The sequence below is a fragment of the Aotus nancymaae genome, unplaced genomic scaffold (genome assembly GCF_030222135.1).
Source record: "Aotus nancymaae isolate 86718 unplaced genomic scaffold, 86718_ANA_hifiasm-v0.15.2.pri h1tg000003l, whole genome shotgun sequence".
NCBI classification, from domain to species: Eukaryota; Metazoa; Chordata; class Mammalia; order Primates; family Aotidae; genus Aotus; species Aotus nancymaae.
In genome coordinates this window covers 50,298,561-50,322,954 of record NW_026988414.1, presented here as the reverse complement: position 1 = coordinate 50,322,954, position 24,394 = coordinate 50,298,561, and the positions used below count along the sequence as shown (strand labels likewise).

At 42.8% G+C, this 24,394-nt stretch overlaps 1 protein-coding gene and 1 pseudogene across 1 annotated transcript; one reads left to right on the top strand and one right to left on the bottom strand.

Moving 5' to 3' along the window:
* Window positions 1-9,113: 9,113 nt before the first annotated feature.
* On the top strand, window positions 9,114-9,750 carry LOC105715610 (interferon omega-1-like; annotated as a pseudogene).
* Window positions 9,751-14,010: 4,260 nt separating this feature from the next.
* On the bottom strand, window positions 14,011-14,954 carry IFNE (interferon epsilon). Its single transcript, XM_012450038.3, is given in 1 exon segment — window positions 14,011-14,954. A coding segment is annotated over 1 exon segment (579 nt). The 5' UTR covers window positions 14,640-14,954; the 3' UTR covers window positions 14,011-14,060.
* Between the last annotated feature and the right edge of the window lie 9,440 nt (window positions 14,955-24,394).

Genomic DNA, 24,394 nt, shown 5'->3' with positions numbered 1-24,394 from the left:
GAAGTACTTGAGAAGACCTAGGTGAAGGAGGTGGCTGAGGGTTGAGAGGTCATGAGTACATTATTTAGGTACTAGAGGAGACTCATATGAAGGTGATAGCTAAGGGATGCCACCAAGGTAGAGAAGGTGGCTGAGGTTCCTGAGGCCACTCGTGAACATGGTAGCTAAGGGGCCAGAGGCCACCAAGGTAGGGAAGGTGGCAGAGTTTCCAGTAGCCACTAAGTGGAGAAGTAGGCTGAGGTCCCAGAGGTCACAGTGCTGGAGGAAGAAGATGAGGTCCCCCAGTACAGACACCTGAACGAGGTGAATGGGCTCCCCCAGGACAGACACCTGGATGAGGTGAATGGGGTGCCCCAGGACAGACATCTGGATGAAGTGGATAAGGTCCCCCAGGACAGACACCTGGATGAAGTGGATAAGGTCCCAGGGACAGACAGCTGGATGAAGTGAATGGGTTCCCCAGTACAGACACCTGGATGAAGTGGATAAGGTCCGTCAGGACAGACACCTGGATGAGGTGAATGGGGACCCCCAGGAGAGACACCTGGATGAAGTGGATAAGGCCACCAGGACAGAAACCTGGATGAGGTGAAAGGGGTCCCCCAGGACAGACACGTGGATGAAGTGGATAAGGTCCCCCAGGACAGACACCTGGATGAGGTGAATGGGGTCCCCCAGGACAGACACCTGGATGAGGTGAATGGGGTCCCCCAGGACAGACACCTGGATGAGGTGGATAAGGTCCCCCAGGACAGACACCTGGATGAAGTGAATGGGGTTCCCTAAGACAGACACCTGGATGAAGTGGATAAGGTTCCCCAGGACAGACACCTGGATGCGATGAATGGGGTCCCCCAGGACAGACACCTGGATGAAGTGGATAAGGTCCCCAGGACAGACACCTGGATGAGGTGAATGGGGTCCCCCAGGACAAACACCTGGATGAAGTGGATAAGGTCCCTCAGGAAAGACACCTGGATGAAGTGGATAAGGTACCCCAGGTCACACAGCTGGATGAAGTGAATGGAGTCCCCCAGGACAGACACCTGGATGAAGTGGATAAAGTCCCCCAGGACAGAAACCTGAATGAGGTGAATGGGGTCCCCCAGGACGGACACCTGGATGAGGTGAATGGGGTCTCCCAGGGCAGACACCTGGATGAAGTGGATAAGGTCCCCCAGAACTGACACCTGGATAAAGTGGATAAGGTTCCCCAGGACAGACACCTGGATGAAGTGGATAAGGTCCCCCAGGACAGATACCTGGATGTAGTAGATAAAGTCCCCCAGGACAGAAACCTGAATGAGGTGAATGGGGTCCCCCAGGACAGACACCTGGATGAAGTGGATAAGGTCTCCCAGGACAGACACCTGGATGAGGTGAATGGGGTCCCCCAGGACAGAAACCTTGATGAGGTGGATAAGGTCCCCCAGGACAGACACCTGGATGAGGTGAACGGGGTCCCCCAGGACAGACAACTGGATGAGGTGAATGGGGTCTCCCAGGACAGACACCTGGATCAAGTGGATAAGGTCCCCCAGGAAAGAAACCTGGATGAAGTAGATAAGGTCCCCCAGGAGAGACATCTGGATGAGGTGAATGGGGTCCCCCAGGACAGACACCTGGATGAGGTGAATGAGGTCCCCCAGAACAGACACCTTGATGAAGTGGATGAGGTCCCCCAGGACAGAAACCTGGATGACATGGATTAGGTCCCCCAGCACAGACACCAGGATGAAATGAATGGGGTCCCCCAGGACAGACACCTTTATGAAGTAGATAAGGTTCCACAGGACAGACACCTGGATGAGGTGAATGGGGTCCACCAGGACAGACACCTTGATGAGGTGGATAAGGTCCCCCAGGATAGACACCTGGATGAGGTGAATGGGGTCCCCCAGGACAGACAACTGGATGAGGTGAATGGGGTCTCCCAGGACAGACACCTGGATCAAGTGGATAAGGTCCCCCAGGACAGACACCTGGATGAAGTGGATAAGGTCCCCCAGGACAGACACCTGGATGCGGTGAATGGGGTCCCCCAGGACAGACACCTGGATGAGGTGAATGAGGTCCCCCAGAAAAGACACCTGGATGAAGTGGATAAGGTCCCCCATGACATACACCTGGATGACGTGGATTAGGTCCCCCAGGACAGACACTGGGATGAAATGAATGGGGTCCCCCAGGACAGACACCTGAATGAAGTAGATAAGGTTCCCCAGGACAGACACCTGGATGAGGTCAATGGGGTCCCCCAGGACAGACACCTGGATGAGGTGATTGAGTTCCCCCAGGACAGACACCTGGATGAAGTGGATAAGGTCCCCCAGGACACACAGCTGGATGACGTGGATAAGGTACCCCAGGACAGACACCAGGATGAAGTGAATGGGTACCCCAGGACAGACACCTGGATGAAGTAGATAAGGTACACCAGGACAGACACCTGGATGAGGTGAATGGGGTCCCCCAGGACAAACACCTGGATGAGGTTAATGGGGTCCCCCAGGACAGACATCTGGATGAAGTGGATAAGGTTCCCCAGGACAGACACCTGGATGAGATGAATGGGGTCCCCCAGGACAGACAACTAGATGAAGTGGATAAGGTCCCCAGGACAGTCACCTGGATGAGGTGAATGGGGTCCCCGAGGACAGACACCTGAATGAAGTGGATAAGGTCCCCCAGGACAGACACCTGGATGAAGTGAATAAGGTACCCCAGAACAGACAGCGGGATGAAGTGAACGGAGTCCCCCAGGACAGACATCTGGATGAAGTAGATAACGTCCCCCAGGACAGACACCAGCATGAGGTGAATGGGGTCCCCCAGGACGTACACCTGGATGAGGTGAATGGGGTCCCCCAGGGCAGACACCTGCATGAAGTGGATAAGGTCCCCCAGGACAGACACCTGGATGAAGTGGATAAGGTTCCCCAGGACAGACACCTGGATGAAGTGGATAAGGTCCCCCAGGACAGACACCTGGATGAAGTGAATGGGGTCCCCTACGACAGACACCTGGATGAGGTGAATGGGGTCCCCCAGGACAGACACCTGGATGCAGTGAATGAGGTCCCCCAGGACAGACAGCTGGATGAAGTGGATAAGGATCCCCAGGACAGACACCTGGATGAGGTGAATGGGGTCCCCCAGGACAGACACTTGGATGAAGTGTATAAGGTCCCCCAGGACAGACACCTGGATGAGGTGAATGGGGTCCCTCAGGTCAGACACCTGGTTGAGGTGAATGGGATCACCCAGGAAAGACACCTGGATGAAGTGGATAAGGTCCCCCAGGACAGATACCTAGATGTGGTAGATAAGGTCCCCCAGGACACACACCTGAATGAGGTGAATGGGGTCCCCCAGGACAGACACCTGGATGAAGTGGATAATGTCCCCAGGACAGACCTCTGGATGAGGTGAATGGGGTCCCCCAGGACAGACACTTGGATGAAGTGGATAAGGTCCCCCAGGACAGACACCTGGTTGAGGTGAATGGGGTCCCCTAGGACAGACACCTGGATGAGGTGAATGGGGTCCCCCAGGACAGACACGTGGGTGAAGTGAATGGAGTCCCCCAGGACAGACACCTGGATGAAGTAGATAAGGTCCCCCAGGAGAGACACCTGGATGAGGTGAATGGGGTTCCCCAGGACAGACATCTGGATGAGGTGTATGGGGTCCCCCAGGATAGACACCTGGATGAGGTGAATGGCGTCCCCCAGGACAGACACCTGGATGAGGTGAATGGGGTCCCCCAGGACAGACACCTGAATGAAGCGGATAAGGTCCCCCAGGACATACACCTGGATGAAGTGGATAAGGTACCCCAGGACAGACAGCGGGATGAAGTGAACGGAGTCCCCCAGGACAGACATCTGGATGAAGTAGATAACGTCCCCCAGGACAGACACCTGCATGAGGTGAATGGGGTCCCCCAGGACGTACACCTGGATGAGGTGAATGGGGTCCACCAGGCCAGACTCCTGGATCAAGTGGATAAGGTCCCTCAGGACAGACACCTGGATGAAGTGGATAAGGTTCCCCAGGACAGACACCTGGATGAAGTGGATAAGGTCCCCCAGGACAGACACCTGGATGAAGTGAATGGGGTCCCCTACGACAGACACCTTGATAAGATGAATGGGGTCCCCTAGGACAGACACCTGGATGCGGTGAATGAGGTCCCCCAGGACAGACACCTGGATGAAGTGGATAAGGTCTCCCAGGACAGACACCTGGATGAAGTGGATAAGGTCCCCCAGGACAGATACCTGGATGAGGTGAATGGGGTCCCCCAGGACAGACACTTGGATGAAGTGTAAAAGGTCCCCCAGGACAGACACCTGGATGAGGTGAATGGGGTCCCTCAGGTCAGACACCTGGTTGAGGTGAATGGGGTCCCCCAGGACAAACACCTGGATGAAGTGGATAAGGTCCCCCAGGACAGATACCTGGATGTGGTAGATAAGGTCCCCCAGGACAGACACCTGAATGAGGTGAATGGGTCCCCCAGGACAGACACCTGGATGAAGTGGATAATGTCCCCAGGACAGACACCTGGATGAGGTGAATGGGGTCCCCCAGGACAGACACCTGGATGAAATGGATAAGGTCCCCAGGACAGACACCTGGATGAGGTGAATGGGGTTCCCCAGGACAGACACCTTGATGAGATGGATAAGGTCCCCCAGGGCAGACACCTGAATGAGGTGAACGGGGTCCCCCAGGGCAGACAACTGGATGAGGTGGACAAAGTTCCCCAGGACAGACAACTGGATGAGGTGAATGGGGTCCCCCAGGACAGTCACCTGGATGAGGTGAATGGGGTCCCCCAGGACAGACACCTGGATCAAGTGGATAACGTCCCCCAGGAAAGACACCTGGATGAAGTAGATAAGTTCCCCCAGGAGAGACACCTGGATGAGGTGAATGGGGTCCCCCAGGACAGACACCTGGATGAGGTGAACGGGGTCCCCCAGAACAGACACCTGGATGAAGTGGATAAGGTCCCCCAGGACAGACACCTGGATGAGGTGGATTAGGTCCCCCAGGACAGACACCGGGATGAAATGAATGGGGTCCCCCAGGACAGACACCTGGATGACGTAGATAAGGTTCCCCAGGACAGACACCTGGATGAGGTGAATGGGGTCCCCCAGGACAGACACCTGGATGACGTGGATAAGGTCCCCCAGGACAGACACCTGGATGAAGTGAATGGGTCCCCCAGGACACACACCTGGATGAAGTAGATAAGGTCCCCCAGGACAGACACCTGGATGAGGTGAATGGGGTCCCCCAGGACAGACACCTGGTTGAGGTTAATGGGGTCCCCCAGGACAGACACCTGGATGAAGTGGATAAGGTCCCCCAGGACAGACACCTGGATGAGATGAATGGGGTCCCCCAGGACAGACACCTGGATGAAGTGGATAAGGTCCCCAGGACAGACACCTGGATGAGGTGAATGGGGTCCCCCAGGACAGACACCTGGATGAAGTGGATAAGGTCCCCCAGGGCAGACACCTGGATGAAGTGGATAAGGTCCCCCAGGGCAGACACCTGGATGAAGTGGATAAGGTACCCTGGGACAGACAGCTGGATGAAGTGAATGGAGTCCCCCAGGACAGACACCTGGATGAATTAGACAGCCTCCCCCAGGACAGACACCTGCATGAGGTGAATGGGGTCCCCCAGGACGGACACCTGGATGAGGTGAATGGGGTCCCCCAGGACAGACACCTGGATTAAGTGGATAAGGTCCCCCAGGACAGACACCTGGATGAAGTGGATAAGCTTCCCCAGGACAGACACCTGGATGAAGTGGATAAGGTCCCCCAGGACAGACACCTGGATGAGGTGAATGGGGTCCCCTACGACAGACATCTGGATGAGGTGAATGGAGTCCCCCAGGACAGACACCTGGATGAAGTAGATAAGGTCCCCCAGGACAGACCCCTGGATGAAGTGGATAAGGTCCCCCAGGATAGACACCTGGATCAGGTGAATGGGGTTCCCCAGGATAGACACCTGGATGAGGCGAATGGGGTCCCCCAGGACAGACACCTGGATGAGGTGAATGGGGTCCCCCAGGACAGACACCTGGATGAAGTGGATAAGGTCCCCCAGGACAGACACCTGGATGAGGTGAATGGGGTCCCCTAGGACATACACCTGGATGAGGTGAATGGGGTCCCCCAGGACAGACACGTGGGTGAATGGAGTCCCCCAAGACAGACACCTGGATGAAGTAGATAAGGTCCCCCAGGAGAGACACCTGGATCAGATGAATGGGGTTCCCCAGGACAGACATCTGGATGAGGTGTATGGGGTCCCCCAGGATAGACACCTGGATGAGGTGAATGGCGTCCCCCAGGACAGACACCTGGATGAGGTGAATGGGGTCCCCCAGGACAGACACCTGGATGAAGTCGATAAGATCCCCCAGAACAGACACCTGGATGAGGTGAATGGGGTCCCCTAGGACAGACACCTGGATGAGGTGAATAGGTCCCCCAGGACAGATACCTGGGTGAAGTGAATGGAGTCCCCCAGGACAGACACCTGGATGAAGTATATAAGGTTCCCCAGGACAGACACCTGGATGAAGTGGATAAGGTCCCCCAGGACAGACATCTGGATGAAGTGGATAAGGTCCCCCAGGACAGACACCTGGATGAGGTAAATGGGGTCCCCCAGGGTAGACACCTGGATGAAGTGCATAACGTCCCCCAGGACAGACACCTGGATGAGGTGAATAGCCTCCCCCAGAACAGACACCTGGATGAAGTTGATAGGGTTCCCCAGTGCAGACACCTGGATGAGGTAGTTGATTGGAGTCCCCTAGGACAGACTCCTGTATGAGGTGTATGGGGTCCCCCAGGACAGATAGTAGGAAGAGGTGGTGCCTCAGGACAGACAGCTGGATGAGGTGGATAAAGTCCCATAGGAGATGCAGCTGGTGGAGATGGTGGACGTCCCACAAAATAAACAGCTAGAAGATATGAAGGAGGTACCAGAGGATACTCAATTTCTGGAGATGTCTGCATTTCCAGAAGATCACCAGCTGGAGAAGATGATGGAGATACCAGAAAGCACTTGACTGGAGGAGGTGACTGTGGTCTCAGAGAATCTTCACTTGGAGAAGATGGTTGAGGTAGCACAGGACACTAGAGTGAAGTAGGTGTTTGAAGTCCCAGAGGACACGTGAGTGAAATAGGTTGAGGTCCCAGAAAACACTCAAGTGGTGGAGTTTCCTGTGGTCTCAGAAAGTCATTAGCTGAAGAAGGTACTACAAGTAACAGATTACACTCGGGTGGAGATGGGTGTGGTCTCAGAAAATCATCAGCTTGAGATGGTGGTAGAGATATCAGAGAACACTCAAGTGCAGGTGTGTGAGGTCTTAGAACATCTTCAGCTGGAGACACTGGCAGAGGAACTAGAGTACAATCAGAAACACATTTTTTTTGTTGTTCACAAATGCCAATCCACTTTTGCTTTCTAGGAAAGTTAAAATGAAATACAAAAATCTTAAATCTTGAGAATTACAGAAAAAAACATTGCAGCCTCTTTGTCTTTCTTTTCTTATTTATATTTCTTCATCATGAATTATAACATAATTCAAGAGCTGCAAAACAAACTTTGCCAGTTAAATACTATGTGAGAAGAAGATACAAAAATATAAAATGAACAATCACAAACAGGCAAAGGAAGGTAGGCTATTTCTCCTTGACAGAATAGCCTAGGCCTCACAGCCATGCATCGTCAAAGTGAGAGAGGGGAACAAAGGACCATCAAAGAATAACACTGACTGGATGAAAAACGGAAAATCATTATTTTGTCTAATATAAGCTTCTTCTTAGAGACCATGTCATCACTATATTCCCTGTGCCCATCTCAGAAACTTCAAGTATAACAAATAAAAGTACTGATCAGTAAGAATCATATCTGACAGAATAAAAATTATTTGAGTACTGAAGGTAAAATTATTGTAATTGGTTAACTTCTGCACTCCTTAAACAAAACAAACATCTGCTATCAGCATCTGAGGGTTTTTGAAAGTTTTCATACCTGAGGACATGGGTAAGGAGAGGAGGGTTCACCACTGAGAGCTAGGGTTCATTAAAACACTATTATGGGAAGGGGAAGGGTTTTGGGAGATGTATTGTTCTGACAGCAAAGAAACAAGTCCTTCTCTAGTAAAGAGCTCTAAAGACATCAGGATGTGGAGAACCTGCCCCTAGTCAAAGAGTCAGAAGAGTTTGGACTAAGGACACTGTTCCTCTATAGGAGAGGGTTAGTAGATGTCATAACTACCTTGTGAGTGAGGTGGTGCTAGGAATATATGATTATCTTGGGATTAGATTCTCCATGCCTGTATGCACCCAAACAGAACCAGGATCCCTTCTTGGAGGTTTTGGCACAGCCTAAGGAGTACTTAGACCTCCAGTAAGAAAATAGTGGAAAGAAGGGGCAATGTATATGTTAATGCTGATCTGACAGCCCCAGTAAAGTACAAACACATGGACCTGCATGAAATTATTTTAGAAGGAAAAGAAACACTGGAGAAACTTATTCACTAATAATCATCAGCCTCTTCATGAATATGAGAATATGAGTGGACATAGCCCACTTATTGATTCTAAAAGCTTATTTGCCACAGATACTCTGGTAAATCTCTAACAAAATACAGAGACCTGTAGGGTCAGGGAGCCTGGCTTCTTATGGAAAGGTAAAAGTAGAGCCTAGGATCAGAGCTAATTTCTTTTTTCCTGGAACAGAAAAGAGCAATATTTATAAATGAAAAACAAAAAAAAAAATGATGTGTATGTGTGTGTGTGTGTGTGTATTTACACTCCTACATTTCAGTCTTTACAATAAAGACATTTCTCATTTAATTGATAAGTATCCATTTGTATTGGAATATCTGAAGTTTACTGGGAAAATTAATCTTACATTGCCAAAATCAAAAGTTCAGAGAGATGATATCTTTTAGGCCATATAGAAAACAAAAATTTAAAAAAAAAGTGAGAGTGAAAGTCCAGAAAAAGGTCAGAAAATGAGAATTATATGTTCCGTATTAAAAGCAATGCATAGAAAGAATGTCTTCCAAGAAGCCAGGGTCCAGGTTCATTCAGACCCCAACCCAGCCTGGCCAACAGCACCCGCCTTTTCCATTGGCCCTCCTGTTCCCTCTACTTGTGGTCCTTGTGCTATGCAGCTGTGGCTCTGTTGGATCTCTAGGCTGTGACCTGCTTCAGAACCATTGCCTGCTAGGTAGGAAGACTTTGGAGCCACTGGGCTAAATGAGGAGAATCTCCCCTTTCTTGTGACTCAAGGAGAGGAGAGACTTCAGTTCCCCCAAGGGATGGTGGATGGCAGCCAGCTGCAGAAGATCCAGGCCATGTATATCCTCCATGAGATGCTACAGCAGATCTTCAGCCTCTTCCACTCACAGCACTCCTCTGCTGCCTAGAACATGACCCTCCTGGACCCACTCCACGCTGGACTTTGTCAGCAGCTGGAATACCTGGAGACCTGCTTGGTGCAGGCAACAGGAGAGAGAGAATCTGCCACAGTGATTGGGAGCCCTGTACTGACTTTAAGGAGGTATTTCTGGGGAATCCATCTCTACCTGAAGATGAGAAATAGAGTGACTGTGCCTGGGAAGTTGTCGAAGTAGAAATCATGAGATCCTTCTCTTTATCAATAAACTTGCATGAAATAACTAAGAAGTAAGGGTGAATACTTGGTATCATCCTGAAGTGATTCTCATTAACTAATCTGCCGTATCATACCAGCACATCTCTTTAGATGCTTCAAAGAGTTTTATTTCTGTTTTAGTCACTAAATTTTTAAGTTAAATTCAGCAAGTATTTTGTGAGTCTATTAAGCAAGTATAAGTTTAAAACACTCAAATCCAAAGATGACAGCCCTGATATTATTTGTTGCTTGCTAATTTAAATTTATTTTTATACCTTATAATATTTATACTTATATTCTTCAAATAACAGTTGTTCACCTTTCTATTGCATTCAAATTAGAAAACATAGTCACATTTATACTTTATTAAATGTTGTACTTGGTTATTTATTAAGTTCTTATCAAAAAAACCTTGAATTTTTTAAAAAAATTATTTATTTTACTTTAGGTGCATACTATATCTGGCATTTCTCCCCATGTTATCCCTCTCCACCCTCCCCTCCCTTCCCACCCCCTGCTGTCTCTCCCCTACCCCACCCAACTGCCCCCAGTGTGTGATGCTCCTCTCCCTGAGTCCATGTGTTCTTGTTCAACACCCACCTATGAGTGAGAACATATGGTGTTTGGCTTTCTGTTCTTGTGTCAGTTTGCTGAAAATGATGGTTTCCAGATTCATCCAAGTCCCTACAAAGGACACAAACTCATCATTTTTTATGGCTGTGTAGTATTCCATGGTGTATATGTGCCACATTTTCTTTGTCTTGTCTATCATTGATGGGCATTTGGGTTGGTTCCAGGTCTTTGCTATTGTACACAGGGCTGCAATGAACATAAATGTGCATGTGTCTTTATAGTAGAACGATTTGATATGAGAACCAGAAAAGCTTACATAACACAAAACTTGGTTTAGACCATTTTCCTTGAAAAGTAGTTAATGTTATGGGGTGGCCCTAGGATATGACAGTTGCTACATACAGCTTCTTTAAAAAGGAAAATAACTGTCTAATTTACTGCTGTGGAAAGGCAATGATAGAAAAAAAAAAAATCTTCATCAACTAACTCCTACCTAGGGTGCTCACTTTTCTCCAGATTTCATAGGAAATATGAGATCAGTAGCCTTAAAAAGCTATGTCTTCATCTCTTAAAAACCTACCAAGGCTATCAAGGAGTATGGCTTACCACGTGTAGTCACAAGACCAGCAGCATCAGCATCAAGTGGGAATTGTTAGAAATGGAATTACTCAGGCTAGACTATAGATCTTTTGAATCAGAAATGGTGTGATGAAACCATGTAATCAGGGTTTTAACAAATCCTTCAGGTGATTCTGATGCACGTTAGAGGTGAGACAACTTACAGCAGGTGATGAGCTTCCTAAGACAAATCTCTACCAAGGGCCCTTTACAAGGGTTATTTTTATTTTTTTAAATAGAGATGGCATCTCACCATGTTGCCTAGGCTGGTCTCACACTCCTGGGCTCAAGCAATCTGCTTTCTATGGCCTCCCAAAGTGCTGGGATTACAGGCATGAGCCACTGCACCCAGGCTGTTCTTTTTAATTTCAAAAATAAAATATTTTTTTTCTGGTTCTAAAAATAATCCTTATTTATGGAAGAAATATTTAATCCAAAAAGTGTAAGTGAATGTAAATTCTGTCCCAAAGACAGTACTACTATGAACATTTTCATGCATTTCTTTTCCCATAATTTTCATGAATATTTTATTTGTAGAAAATATGATGCTATTGTTATTATTATTTTGTAACTTGCTTTTTGACTTAATGATTTGTTTAGCTTAATACATACAGAGGTAACAAAAATGTAACTCAGCCTGCAAGTACAAATGAACTTACCCATACTACAAACCCTTCCATGTTCTACTAAGCCAGGAGAGCAATTTTTAAAACATATTTCTCCTTCTCAATATCTCCAAGTTTAGAATTCTGGTTCTGGAGTTTTAAAGGGCACACATATTTAAAAGTAAAAATTTTTTATTTTGTGCTAGGTATTGAGGTGGTTATACAAACAGGATAGCAACTTAATAAAGCTAAATGTTTGGGAAACCATTAGTATATAAAGTATTAGTTTAAGCTCCTAAATATGAGTATTATCTGCTAAAAGTTTCCACTTGACAGTTCTCAGTTCTTAAGAAAGCAATGCCAAGAGAAAGGGAAATATATTTTCAAGACTGCAGAGACCATTGTGAACTTGAATAAAGAAAGGTAGGAGAAAATTATTGTTATTATTGTTATCATTATTGTTTTGCAGTGATACTGCACAAAGTTATTCAGGTTTGATTTGTCAACACAGTGCAGGCTTTTGAGTCAGGCCAACTTGGGATAAGATCTTTGCTCTGGTATTTGCAAGCTCTGTGGCTTGCCACATTACTTTGAGCATGTTACTTCACCTTTACAGTCTTGTTCTCATTTGAGAAAAAAAAAAATAACAGAAAGTACTTTGGAAGGTCAATTTGAAAATTGGATGTGTTAAATGAAGGATTTGGTTCTAAAAACTTCCTTGTTTAAAGAACAACAAAAAATTTTCCAGACCCTGAGAAGAAAAGTACCTTATATTTGCAGTCCAGTGTGGTATTTCTCCTTCTTCCACTTCATTACCTTTGTGTGAACTTTAAGGTAAACAGGTCAACCCCTGGCCACAACATGAAGTCAGCAAAGACTTGCTTCTGACTGCCAGCTTCTACTTCCTGACCCCCTTTCACTATTGCAGGTGACTGTCTCACTTTCAGGATCCTATTCTGTTCCTACTCTTTCTTTTCAAACCAAGTCTAAAGTACCAGCCATTACTCATTTGCAATAATTAAACTGAAGTATGCTTTGTTCCTCACTAAGCTTTTACATTTACTACTGACTTTTACCTCCAATTACACAATGTATCTGAAGTAGAACACGACACATGGTAGTAGAACCAGCATCAGAGTTTTGGGCCATGGCTCTGCTTCTTCTTACAGTGGACCAAAGTGGGATAGTTACCAAGTCTCAATGAACTTTAGTTTCTCTGGCCCCACATTGTTTAATGGTGACTTCTGGGAGTTCCTGGCTAGAAGAGCTGGAATCCCTTCATCACTGACATCTCCTGGGAGCAGGAACTCTCTCCCTTGGCACAAGTGTGCTTCTCTCCAGCCCTCCTCCAGGCAGACATGCCAACAGGGGTAGGCTAGCTTAGTCCTGTTCTTTTGACCTTCACCAGCAAGACTCCCTCATGCATATTTCTGATAACTGTGACTTGTTAGATACATTTTAAATTTGTAATAGCCACACAATTTAATATTAACATTTTTAAAGGAGCTGTAAAATCTCTCCCACCCTAATCTCCTTCTTCAGTCTTCCCTCTTCCCCTAAATACAGGTAATGAAAGAATACAGGTAATCATTGTAATTTGTTTCTTATTCTTTATTTATATACAGCAAGGACAAATTTTATTTAACATTTTCACCCCAAACGTAGCATTTTATATACACTGCTCTGTATCTTGCCTATTTTCAACTTTTTAAAAAGAAACACCGTCTCATTTGTTTCTCCAGCTGAATAGTGTTCCTTTATATGAATATGCCTCATGCTGCAGTGAATGATACATTGTTTGTATGTTATTTCATGCATGAGCAAGTATTTTTGTAGGACACATTTCCAGGTCTAGAATTTATAGATCGAAGGCTATATGCATCTGTAATTTTGATAGATATCCCCTAATTGCCTTCATAATGATTGTACTATAAATGGCATGTATGCTATTTAATTTGTATTTTTATTATTATGGGTGATATTGAACCTCTTTTAATGTGGTTTTTTTCTCTGCAAACTGTTCATATCTTTCACTATATTTCTATTGTCTCCTGTGTATTCACTGTGTAATAATATTTTTAAAATCTTACAATGCAAATTATTCTCAGTATTTCTCATTGTCTCTAGAAATTTCTGGAAAATAAGCAAATCATTGAAATGAAGTTTTATGTTAAGGAAAGTATTTTTACAATACTGGCATATTTTATGTATTTACCTAGTCAGCCTTTATGAAAATACACCCATTTGAAGAACCAACCATATTAATGAATTTATTTTGACTTATAAACAATTTAAAATGGATAGAAAATATAAAGCCACATTATATAAAATATAAAAACAACTGTGGTCAATATGCACAATCTTAAAACACAGATATATATATATATATATATATATATATATATATATATATAGAAAACAATATGATTGTACTATAAATTGTATTACCACTCTATGACAAACAGAAGTAATCGTATCTGTAGAAGTCCTCTAGCCCCTCCACCTACCCTGGGCTTCTAGACTCTGTAGTAAGCTTTTGCTCCATGTCTTTCAAGGGTCTTTTCCTTGCTTGCTCAGCTTTCTTGTGAGACTGAACACAAAGAACAGACATCAGTTGATTTCTACTCGGACAATGGCCCAGGCACAGCTGCTGTAGTCCTGGTTTTCCAGGTAATCACGGATTCTTCAGAAGTACATTTTAACTTGTAATCTAAGGTTATCACTACCCAAAGTACCACTTAGCTTCTCTGCTTCCAGTCCCATGAGTGCTTCTAGGTATTCCAGATGTTGATGAAGTTGAATAAGGAATTTCTCCATGTGGTTTTCCTCCCAGCTATCTAGAGAAATATTAGCCCTGAAGATGCTGAAGATTTGCTGAAGCATCTCATGGAGAATGGCCAGAGTATATCCTTTTCGGTGCTGTTGAGAACTCACAGACTTCTGAGGAAGCATAAAGTTTTTCCTGTGTTGTAGACACTGCTGAATTGATGAGGTTTGCAACTTAAAGAGTTTTAAGCTTTCTTGGTTCACTCTTCTTCGCTGTAAGAGAACCAATTTCAGATCTAGAGAGAAGATGGTGGTAGAGGCCAGCAGCACCAACAAAATTTCAAAGAAGTGCTTGATAATCATGGTGAAGGTCAAATATGCTACTTATTTCTGCATAGACTTAGAAAAATTCCAACTGTAGTGAATGTTTGCCTTTCATGCATCTCAAATTATTTTGGAGAGTGTTCTCTTTTGTTGGTTTTGTTTTCTAATGTTGTTTCTCCAAGTTTACATTTTAGATTTTCAGGTTCCCTTTCCATGTTGTTCAGAGTACATTTTCTCCATTTTCTCTATTATGTTGGCTATTTTGAGGAAGTAACTAAAATAACTTTTTCATTGTATGCATTCCTTGAGGCAACTACAGACTAGTTATCCAATACAATCTTTTATTATTCTATTTATTATATACAAAGTTTCACTGAACACAATGTGCTTTCTAAATGTTTAGTCAAACTTATTAAAGTTCTTTCACTAAGACTAAGTTTTGTTCAGTAGTAGTCTTTCATGGAGTAAAACTTATCAAAGGCTTAGCAGCACCTATAAAGAGCTCAGGTGAAAAAATTAAAATACCTACAAACTACTAAATTTTAAAACCCCAACTAGATCTGTAAATTTTCACAAATACTTGAGCAAATTAATTTAAAAACATGTATCGGTAATCTTAAATTATTTTATCTCTTATCAGTTGAAACTCTAAGATTCTAGGCTATAGAAACTGTGAAAAAAATTATCAAAAGAAGGTTCTTATAATATTATTGCAATGGCAGAATATTAGAAACAACCCATAGCTTCAACAACAGGTTAATGATTACATATATGTTGTTACATCCATATATTAAATGACATGTATATATTATAAGTGATAAATTATATGTGAAGAGAGATTGGGGGCATTTGGTTAGTGTATATTCCCTAGAATAGTGATAACTCTGGTGAACTAATGTGAACATCTCTACATTAACAATTCTTCTTAAATAACAAATACCCAGTTCCATATTCTAAGTTTTTCTTGAATAAGCCCTCAATCTACCTTTCCAGTCTTATCCCACTGTTGCTCTAAATATAGCATGAAGGAATCTGAACTCCAGCTAAAGTAAGAGATTTAGTATTCCCTTAATACAGCTAGTACATTGTATGTGTGTGTGTGTGTATCGACGTTGCTTTCTCTGAAACATCACCTGTTGCCTCCTTTACCTCAAGAACCTATCTGTGCAAGGACTAAAGACTACTTGTGCTTTAAGGCCCAGATCTCCCCCAAGGAGCTATAATCTTCTGGATCCCTGCCACTATGTACCTACCTTATTTAAGACACATTTCCTGTTCTGTCTTATATTTGACAATGTATTTACCTGTCTTACAAGCTCCCATGATTAAAAGTCTCTTAAGAGTGGGAAATATGTCTGGTAGAATTCAGCTGTGACCCCATCTGGACCTGGGCTTTTTTTAGCTGGTAGGCTATTAATTGCTGCCTCAAGTTCAGCCTTTGCTATTGGTCTATTCATGGGTTTGACGTCTTCCTGGTTTAGACTTGGGAGGATTCAAGTGTCCAGGAATGTATTCATTTCTTCCATGTTTACTGGTTTATGTGCATAGAGTTGTTTTTAGTAATCTCTGATGGTGGTTTGTATTTCTGTGGACTCTGTGGTGATATCACTTTTATCATTTTTGTTGCATCTATTTGATTATTCCCTCTTTTCTTTTTTATTAATCTGGCTAGTGGTCTATTTTGTTGATCTTTTCAAAAAACCAGCTCCTGGATTTATTGATTTTTTGAGGAATTTTTGTGTCTCTACAACTTTCAGTTCTACTCTGATGTTAGTTATTTCTTGTCTTCACTAGCTTTTGAGTTTTTTTGATCTTGCTCCTCTAGCTCTTTCAATTTTGATGATAGGGTGTCAATTTTAGATCTCTCCTTCCTTCTCATGTGGGCATTTATTGCTATATATTTTCCTCTAGACACTGCTTTAAATGTGTCCCAGAGATTCTAGTACGTTGTGTCTTTGTTCTCGTTGGTTTCAAAGAACATCTTTATTTCTGTCTTCATTTCATTGTTTATCCAGTCAACATTCAAGAGCCAGTTGTTCAGTTTCCATGAAGTTGTACAGTTCTGAGTTAGATTCTGAATTCTGAGTTCTAACTTGATTGCACGGTGATCTGAGAAACTGTTTGTTATGATTTCCATTCTTTTGCATTTGCTGAGGAGTGATTTACTTCCAATTATGTGGTCAATTTTAGAGTAGGTGCAATGTGGTGCTGACATACAAAGAGGAGCTGGTACCACTCCTTCTGAAACTATTCCAAACAATACAAAAAGAAGGAATCCTTTCCAAATCATTTTATGAGACCAACATCATCCTGATACCAAAACCCGGCAAAGACTCAACAAGAAAAGAAAACTTCAGGCCAATATCCATGATGAACATAAATGCAAAAATCTTCAATAAAATACTGGCAAACCGATTGCAACAGCACATCAAAAATCTTACCCATCATGATCAAGTAGGCTTCATCCCAGGGAATGCAAACTGGTTCAAAATACACAAGTCTATAAATGTAATTCACCAAAGACAAAAACCACATGATTATCTCCATAGATGCAGAGAAGGCCTTTGACAAAATTTAACAGCCCTTTATGCTAAAAACTCTCAATAAAGTAGGTATTGATGGAACGTATCTCAAAATAATAAAAGCTATTTACGACAAACCCACAACCAATATCATGCTGAATGGGCAAAAACTGGAAGCATTCCTTGTGAAATCTGGCACTAGACAAGGATGCCCTCTCTCACCACTCCTATTCAATATAGTATTGCATGTCCTATCCAGAGCAATCAGGCAAGAAAAAGAAATAAAGGGTATTCAATTAGGAAAAGAGGAAGTCAAGTTGTCTCTATTTGCAGATGACATGATTGTAAATTTAGAAGACCCCATCATCTCAGCCCAAAATCTCCTGAAACTGATAAGCAACTTCAGCAATGTCTCAGGATACAAAATCAATGTGCAAAAATCACAAGCATTCATATACACCAGTAACAGACTTAAAGAGAGCCAAATCAAGAACGAACTGCCATTCACAATTGCTACAAAGAGAATAAAATACCCAGGAATACAATGAACAAAGAATGTAAAAGACCTCTTCGAAGAGAGCTACATACCACTGCTCAATGAAATAAGAGAGGACACAAATAGATGGAGAAACATTCCATGTTCATGGTTAGGAAGAATCAATATTGTGAAAATGGCCAAACTGCCCAAAGTAACTTACAGATTCAATGCTATCCCCATCAAGCTACCAATGACCTTCTTCACAGAACTGGAAAAAACCACCTTAAACTTCATATGGAACCAAAAGAGAGCCCACATAGCCAAGGCAATTCTAAGCAAAAAGAACAAAGCTGGAGGCATCACACTACCTGACTTCAAACTCTACTACAAGGCTACAGTAATCAAAACAGCATGGTACTGGTACCAAAACAGAGATATAGACCAATGGAACAGAACAGAGGCCTCGGAGGCAACGCCACACATCTACAACCATCTGATCTTCGACAAACCTGACAAAAACAAGCAATGCGGAAAGGATTCCCTGTTTAATAATTGGTGTTGGGAAAACTGGCTAGCCATGTGCAGAAAGTAGAAACTGGACCCCTTCCTGACACCTTACACTGAAATTAACTCGAGATGGATTAAAAATTTAAACATAAGACCTAACACCATAAAAACTCTAGAATTTCATTCAGGACATAGGCAAGGACTTCATGACTAAAACACCAAAAGCATTGGCAACAAAAGCCCAAACAGACAAATGGACCTAATTAAACTCCAGAGCTTCTGCACAGCAAAAGAAACAATCATTAGAGTGAATCAGCAACCAACAGAACGGGAAAAAAGTTTTGCAATCTACCCATCTGACAAAGGGCTAATATGCAGAATCTACAAAGAATTAAAACAGATTTACAAGAAAAAAACTAACATGCCCATTCAAAAGTGGGTGAAGGATATGAACAGACACTTTACAAAAGAAGACATATATGAGGCCAACAAACATGAAAAAATGCTCATCATCACTGGTCATTAGAGAAATGCAAATCAAAACCACATTGAGATACCATCTCACGCCAGTTAGATAGGCAATCATTAAAAAATTTGGAGACGGGGCCGGGCACGGTGGCTCACGCCTGTAATCCCAGCACTTTGGGAGGCTGAGGCAGGTGGATCACGAGGTCAAGAGATCGAGACCATCCTGGTCAACATGGTGAAAACCCGTCTCTACTAAAAATACAAAAAAAATAGCTGGGCATGGTGGTGCGTGCCTGTAATCCCAGCTACTCAGGAGGCTGAGGCAGGAGAATTGCCTGAACCCAGGAGGCGGAGGTTGTGGTGAGCCGAGATCGTGCCATTGCACTCCAGCCTGGGTAACGAGCGAAACTCCATCTTAAAAAAAAAAAAAATTTGAAGACAATAGATGCTGGAGAGGATGTGCAGAAATAGGAACACTTTTTTACTGTTGGTGGGAGTGTAAGTTAGTTCAACCATTGTGGAAGACAGTGTGGCAATTCCTCAAGGATCTAGAAATAGAAATTCCTTTTGACCCAGCAATCCCATTACTGGGTATATATCCAAAGGATTATAAATCATTCTATTATAAGGACACATGAACACGAATGTTCACTGCAGCACTGTTTACAATAGCAAAGACTTGGAACCAACCCAAATGCCCACCGACGATAGACTGGACAGGGAAAATGTGGCACACATACACCATAGAATACTATGCAGCCATAAAAAATGATGAGTTCCTGCCCTTTGTAGGGACATGGATGAAACTGGACATCATCATTTTCAGCAAACTGATATAAGAACAGAAAATCAAACACCACATGTTCTCACTCATAGGCGGGTGTTGAACAATGAGAACACATGGACACGGGGAGGGAAGCATCACACACTGAGGTCTGTTCGGAGTAACTAGGGGAGGGATAGCAGGGGGTGGGGAGTTGGGGAGGGATAACATGGGGAGAAATGCCAGATATGGTATTTCTGGAGAAATGCCAGATATGGGGTGGAAGGCAGCAAACTACATTGCCATGTATGCACCTATGCAACAATGCTGCATGTTCTTCACATGCACCCCAAAACCTAAAAAGCAATATTTTTTTAAAAAAGTGTGAAATAAACACTGAATACTGTTTTCTTTACTGTCTATACAACTATAGTAGTTGCTTAATAAATGTGTTGACTTGGAATAAATTAATATGTTTGACACAAAGTAATACAAGATGTTGAGTCTTATCTTTGATCATTTCTCTGCAGGCAGGTGGGTGAATCCCAAAATGTCAAAAATAGGCACTTTGTAAACACATATGGTCTCATTATATGCCAGCTCAGCTGCATGTTTGGTCACTTAGTCTAGTATTAATAAGTTGAAATAAACTGAGTCAGCATGCTCCACAGAGGGGTCTTTTCCCCTCTGAGAGTGAGAAATAGACAGACAGAGAGAGAGAGAGAGAGAGAGAGAGAGACAGAGCAAGAGACAGAGAGAAAAGACCTATAATAATATATAATATACAAAGGAATAACACATCTTTTCATAACGTTATGCTTAATTTATTTGGACAATAGAATTTTGACTAGTCTCAAAAAAAACTTTAAATATTTAATGCTGAGCTTCAGGAAAACAATATAAAAACAAATTAAGAATATCAGAAGGGACTCTAATGATGATGAGCTTTGGTCTATAATTAAAGCTTTCTCATCATTTTCATTCAATTGACAAAAATGATCTAAATGTTGTTTAATTTCCAAATGATCGGGCATATTCCAGATACCTTTCCGTTACTGATTTCTTATTTGAATATGTTGTGGTTAAAGAATGTAGTTTAAATTTATTGAGACTTATTTTGTGACTCAGCATATTGTTTATCTTGGTGACAGTTCCTTGTGAACTTGAAATAGTAATGTTCTATTTTTGTTGGTTGGACTGTTTTATAAATGCCAATTAGGTTAAGTTGGTTGAAAGTGTTTGAAATTTTCTCTGTCCTTTCTGATGATCTATTTGTTCTATCAACCATCATGAGAGAGGAGTTGAAATCCCTAATATAATTTTAGATTTGTCTATCTCCCATTTCAGTTCTATCAGTTTTTGTCTTATATATTCTAGAACTTTATTATTAGGTACATCATATTTAGGATTATTATGTCCTCTTGATGAATTGACTCCTTTATTTTAAAATGTCCCTCGGTATCCTTCACATGATTCCTTAGTCCTAAATCAACTTTCTCTGTTAACCACTTATGCTTTTGTTCAATTAGTGTTTGTATGATACGTATTCTTTTTGCAACTCTTAATTTTTTAACTTATTCATGTTTTTATATTTAAAGTGGGTTTCTTGCATATAGCATACAGCTGGACATTGCATTTTATTCAGTCTGACAATCTTTGCTTTGCTAGAGTGTTTAGGCCATTATATTTAATGTAATAGTCAGTATGGCTCAGTTTATATCTGCCACTTTATTATTTGTTTTCTAACTGCCTGTATGTTTTTTTCTCACATTTAAGCTTTTCTTTCCTTATTTTGGATTGAATGTTTTGTTGTTGTTTATTTATTGTCCTTTTTATCTCCATTATTAGCTTGTTAGCTATACCACTTTATTTTGTTTTCACATTAGTTTCTCTAAGATTAAAAATGTATATCTTTATTTAACATATTACAGTTTACCTTCAAATAATATTATAATCCACTTAAAGTACAGTATAAGGATATTATAACAGCATACTTCTATTTCCTCTCTCATTCCTTACATTACGGCTTTCATATATTTTTATTTTAAACCCATGTACATTTTAATTATATTTATCTTAAATAGCCAATTATATTTTACATATTTTTAAATGAGAAAATCATTAGTTTATATTTATTCACATATTTATAATTTTACCATACTTATCATTATCAGATATTTACCCATGCTGTTACCATTTCTGGCGCTCTTCATTTTTGTAGGTCTAAATTTCTATCTGGTATCATTTTTCTTCTACTTGATAAACTTTAATATATCTTATATCACACATCCTCTGGAAATGAACTCTCTTGGCTTTTGCCTGTGTGAAAAAGTATTGTGTCTTCTTTTGAAATACATTTTTGCTGGGTATAGGATTCTAAGTTCATAATTTTTCTTTCAGTACTATAAAGATGTTTTTCTAGTCTTCTGGCTTGCATAATTTCTGAAGAGACTGTGGTCATTCTTAATTTTATTCCTTTGTGTATAATGTTTCTTCTTTTTCTCTGGCTACTTTTAAGATTTGCTATCATTATTTTCTAGCAATTTGATTATAATGTGCTTTGATGTGATTTTCTTCTTGTCTCTTTTATAAGGATTATTTTGAGCTTTGTGAATCTGTAATTTTATTATTTCCATCAAATTTGAAGAAGTTTCAGACTATTTTTTCTAACATTTTTCTATCTTCATTCCCTCCTTCTGGGACTACATCTCTAGATGTGTTTCACGGTTCAATATTATCATACAGTTCCCTGAAGCTTTGCTCATTTACTTTTTAGTCTTTTTCTCTGTCTTATTTTTAATAATTTCTATGTCTTCCTTCAAACTCATTGATATTTCCTCTGGTAGTATCTTATCTGCAGTTCATACCATCCAGTATATTTATCTCTTCAGATATTATATTTTCATTTGTAGAAGTTGAATTTGTTTCTTTTTCATATCTACATTTCTTTCCTCATCACATTCATCTTTTCCTCTACATTCTTGAGCATATAGGGTACATCTATAGGTATTTTACCTCCTTTTCTGATAATTCTGTCATTTGTGTCATTTCTGGGTCTCATCTTGTCAATTATATTTCTACTCTTCCTATTTTGCTATGTCTTTTGCATGTCTGGTAACTTTTGATTGGATTCTGAGCATCATAAATTTTACTTTACTGGGAGCTGGATTTGTTAGTTGAATTTTGTTTTAGGATATAGTTGAGTTACTTGGAATTTGGTTCCCCTGATATTTGCTTTGTTAGCATGAGTGAAGCAGACTTTATAATCTGGGGCAATGCCTTGGCACACCAAGAATGTAGTCTTTTGAGGACTCTACGTAATCCTCTCCTTTTTTGTCCTCTGGCTGATGGAAACATGAAATATTCCCAGCCCTGAGTTAGCACTGGGGACAGCTTGTGCTTCCTGCTCCCTTCTGGGTGTTCTTATCCTAATCTTGGGTAATTTTTTTTACATATATACACAAACCACACGTTAGCTAAAGAATCCTAAAGACGGGAGGAGTTCCAAGATGGCCGGTTAGATCCAGCTCAGGATTGCAGCTCCGAGTGAAAGTGCAGAGGGTGAGTGGATGCCGCATTTCCAGACGGATTTTTATTGCCCACAGACCAAGAGATTCACAGGTGGAGGAGCCACACGGGTCGCCAGCGCAGCTGTTTTGGCCAGCGCGGCTGCTTTACCTGTGCCCCCGCACAGCCGCTCCTGGTGCAGAGTAAACAGGACTGTGTTCCCACTTAGCCAGCAAGGGAAGCTGAAACAGGGAGCGAGGCCAGGAGATTCCTGGGCAAAAAAAAAGTGCCACGAATCTCAGAGCTGCAGTTTCAGAGGCGCAGTGGGTCGCCACACGGGAAATCACACAGATCCCAGCGCCTATTCAACAGGTGACCAGGACACCTGAGAGAGGGCCGACCGTTCAATGAAAAAATAAAAGGCTCTGAGGCACGGAGCCAGGAGATCAGGCCCAGCTGGTCCCACCCCCACAAAAACAAAAACAAAAAACAAAAAAACAGCAATTGGAAACGCTATGGGTTGAGAGTTTCACAGCAAGCACAGCTGAACCCGGGACAGTCTAGCTCTGTGGGGGAGGGGCGTCCGCCATTACTGAGGCAGCCTGCTGTTGCTGCGGCAACCCACCATTACAGAGAAAGTCCATGATTACAGAGGCGGGCCAACATTGCGGAAGCAGCTCTAACTACACACATATAAACAGGACTGCAGGGAAGTTCACACGGCAGCTGGGCGGAGCCCACAGCAGCTCAGCGAAGCCTCTGCAGGTTGAGAGTGACTAGGCTGCCTCCCTGTGGGCAGGGCAGCCCTCAAGAAAAAAAAAGGCAGCAGTACAGCAGAAACTCATAAAGCCCTAAATCCCTGGGACAGAACACCTGGGAAAAAAACCAGGGAGGGGGTGGTTTATGAGTTCTGCTGCTGCAGACTTAAATTTACCAGCCCAGCAGCTCTGAATGAACAACGGGGCTCACAGCTCAGCACCTGAGCTAATATAAAGGACTGTTTCCTCAAGCAGCTCCCAACCCCCTATATCCAAAGAGTCACCTCATAAAGGAGAGCTCAGACTGACATTTGGCAGGTATCCTTCTGGGACAAAGCAGAAGAAGAAACTGGTAGCAACCTTTACTGTTCGGCAGCCGCTGCAAGTGATCCCCAGGCAAGCAGGGCCTGGAGTGGACCTCAGCAGTCCTACAGCAGAGAGGCCAGACAGTTAAAAGGAAAACTAAGAAACAGGAATAACTACATCAACAACAAACAGAACGTCCACTCAGAGACCCAATTAGAAAGTCAACAACTACAAAGACTACAGGTGGATAAATCCACAAAGATGGGAAGAAACCAGCACAAAAAGGATGAAAACACCCGAAACCAGAACACCTCTCCTCCTACAAGGGATCACAACTCCTCACCAGCAAGGGAACAAGACTGGATGGAGAATGAGTGTGATGAAATGACAGAATCAGCCTTCAGAAAGTGGGTAACAAGATACTTCCGTGAGCTAAAAGAACATGTTCTAACCCAATGCAAAGAAACTAAGAACCTTGAAAAAAG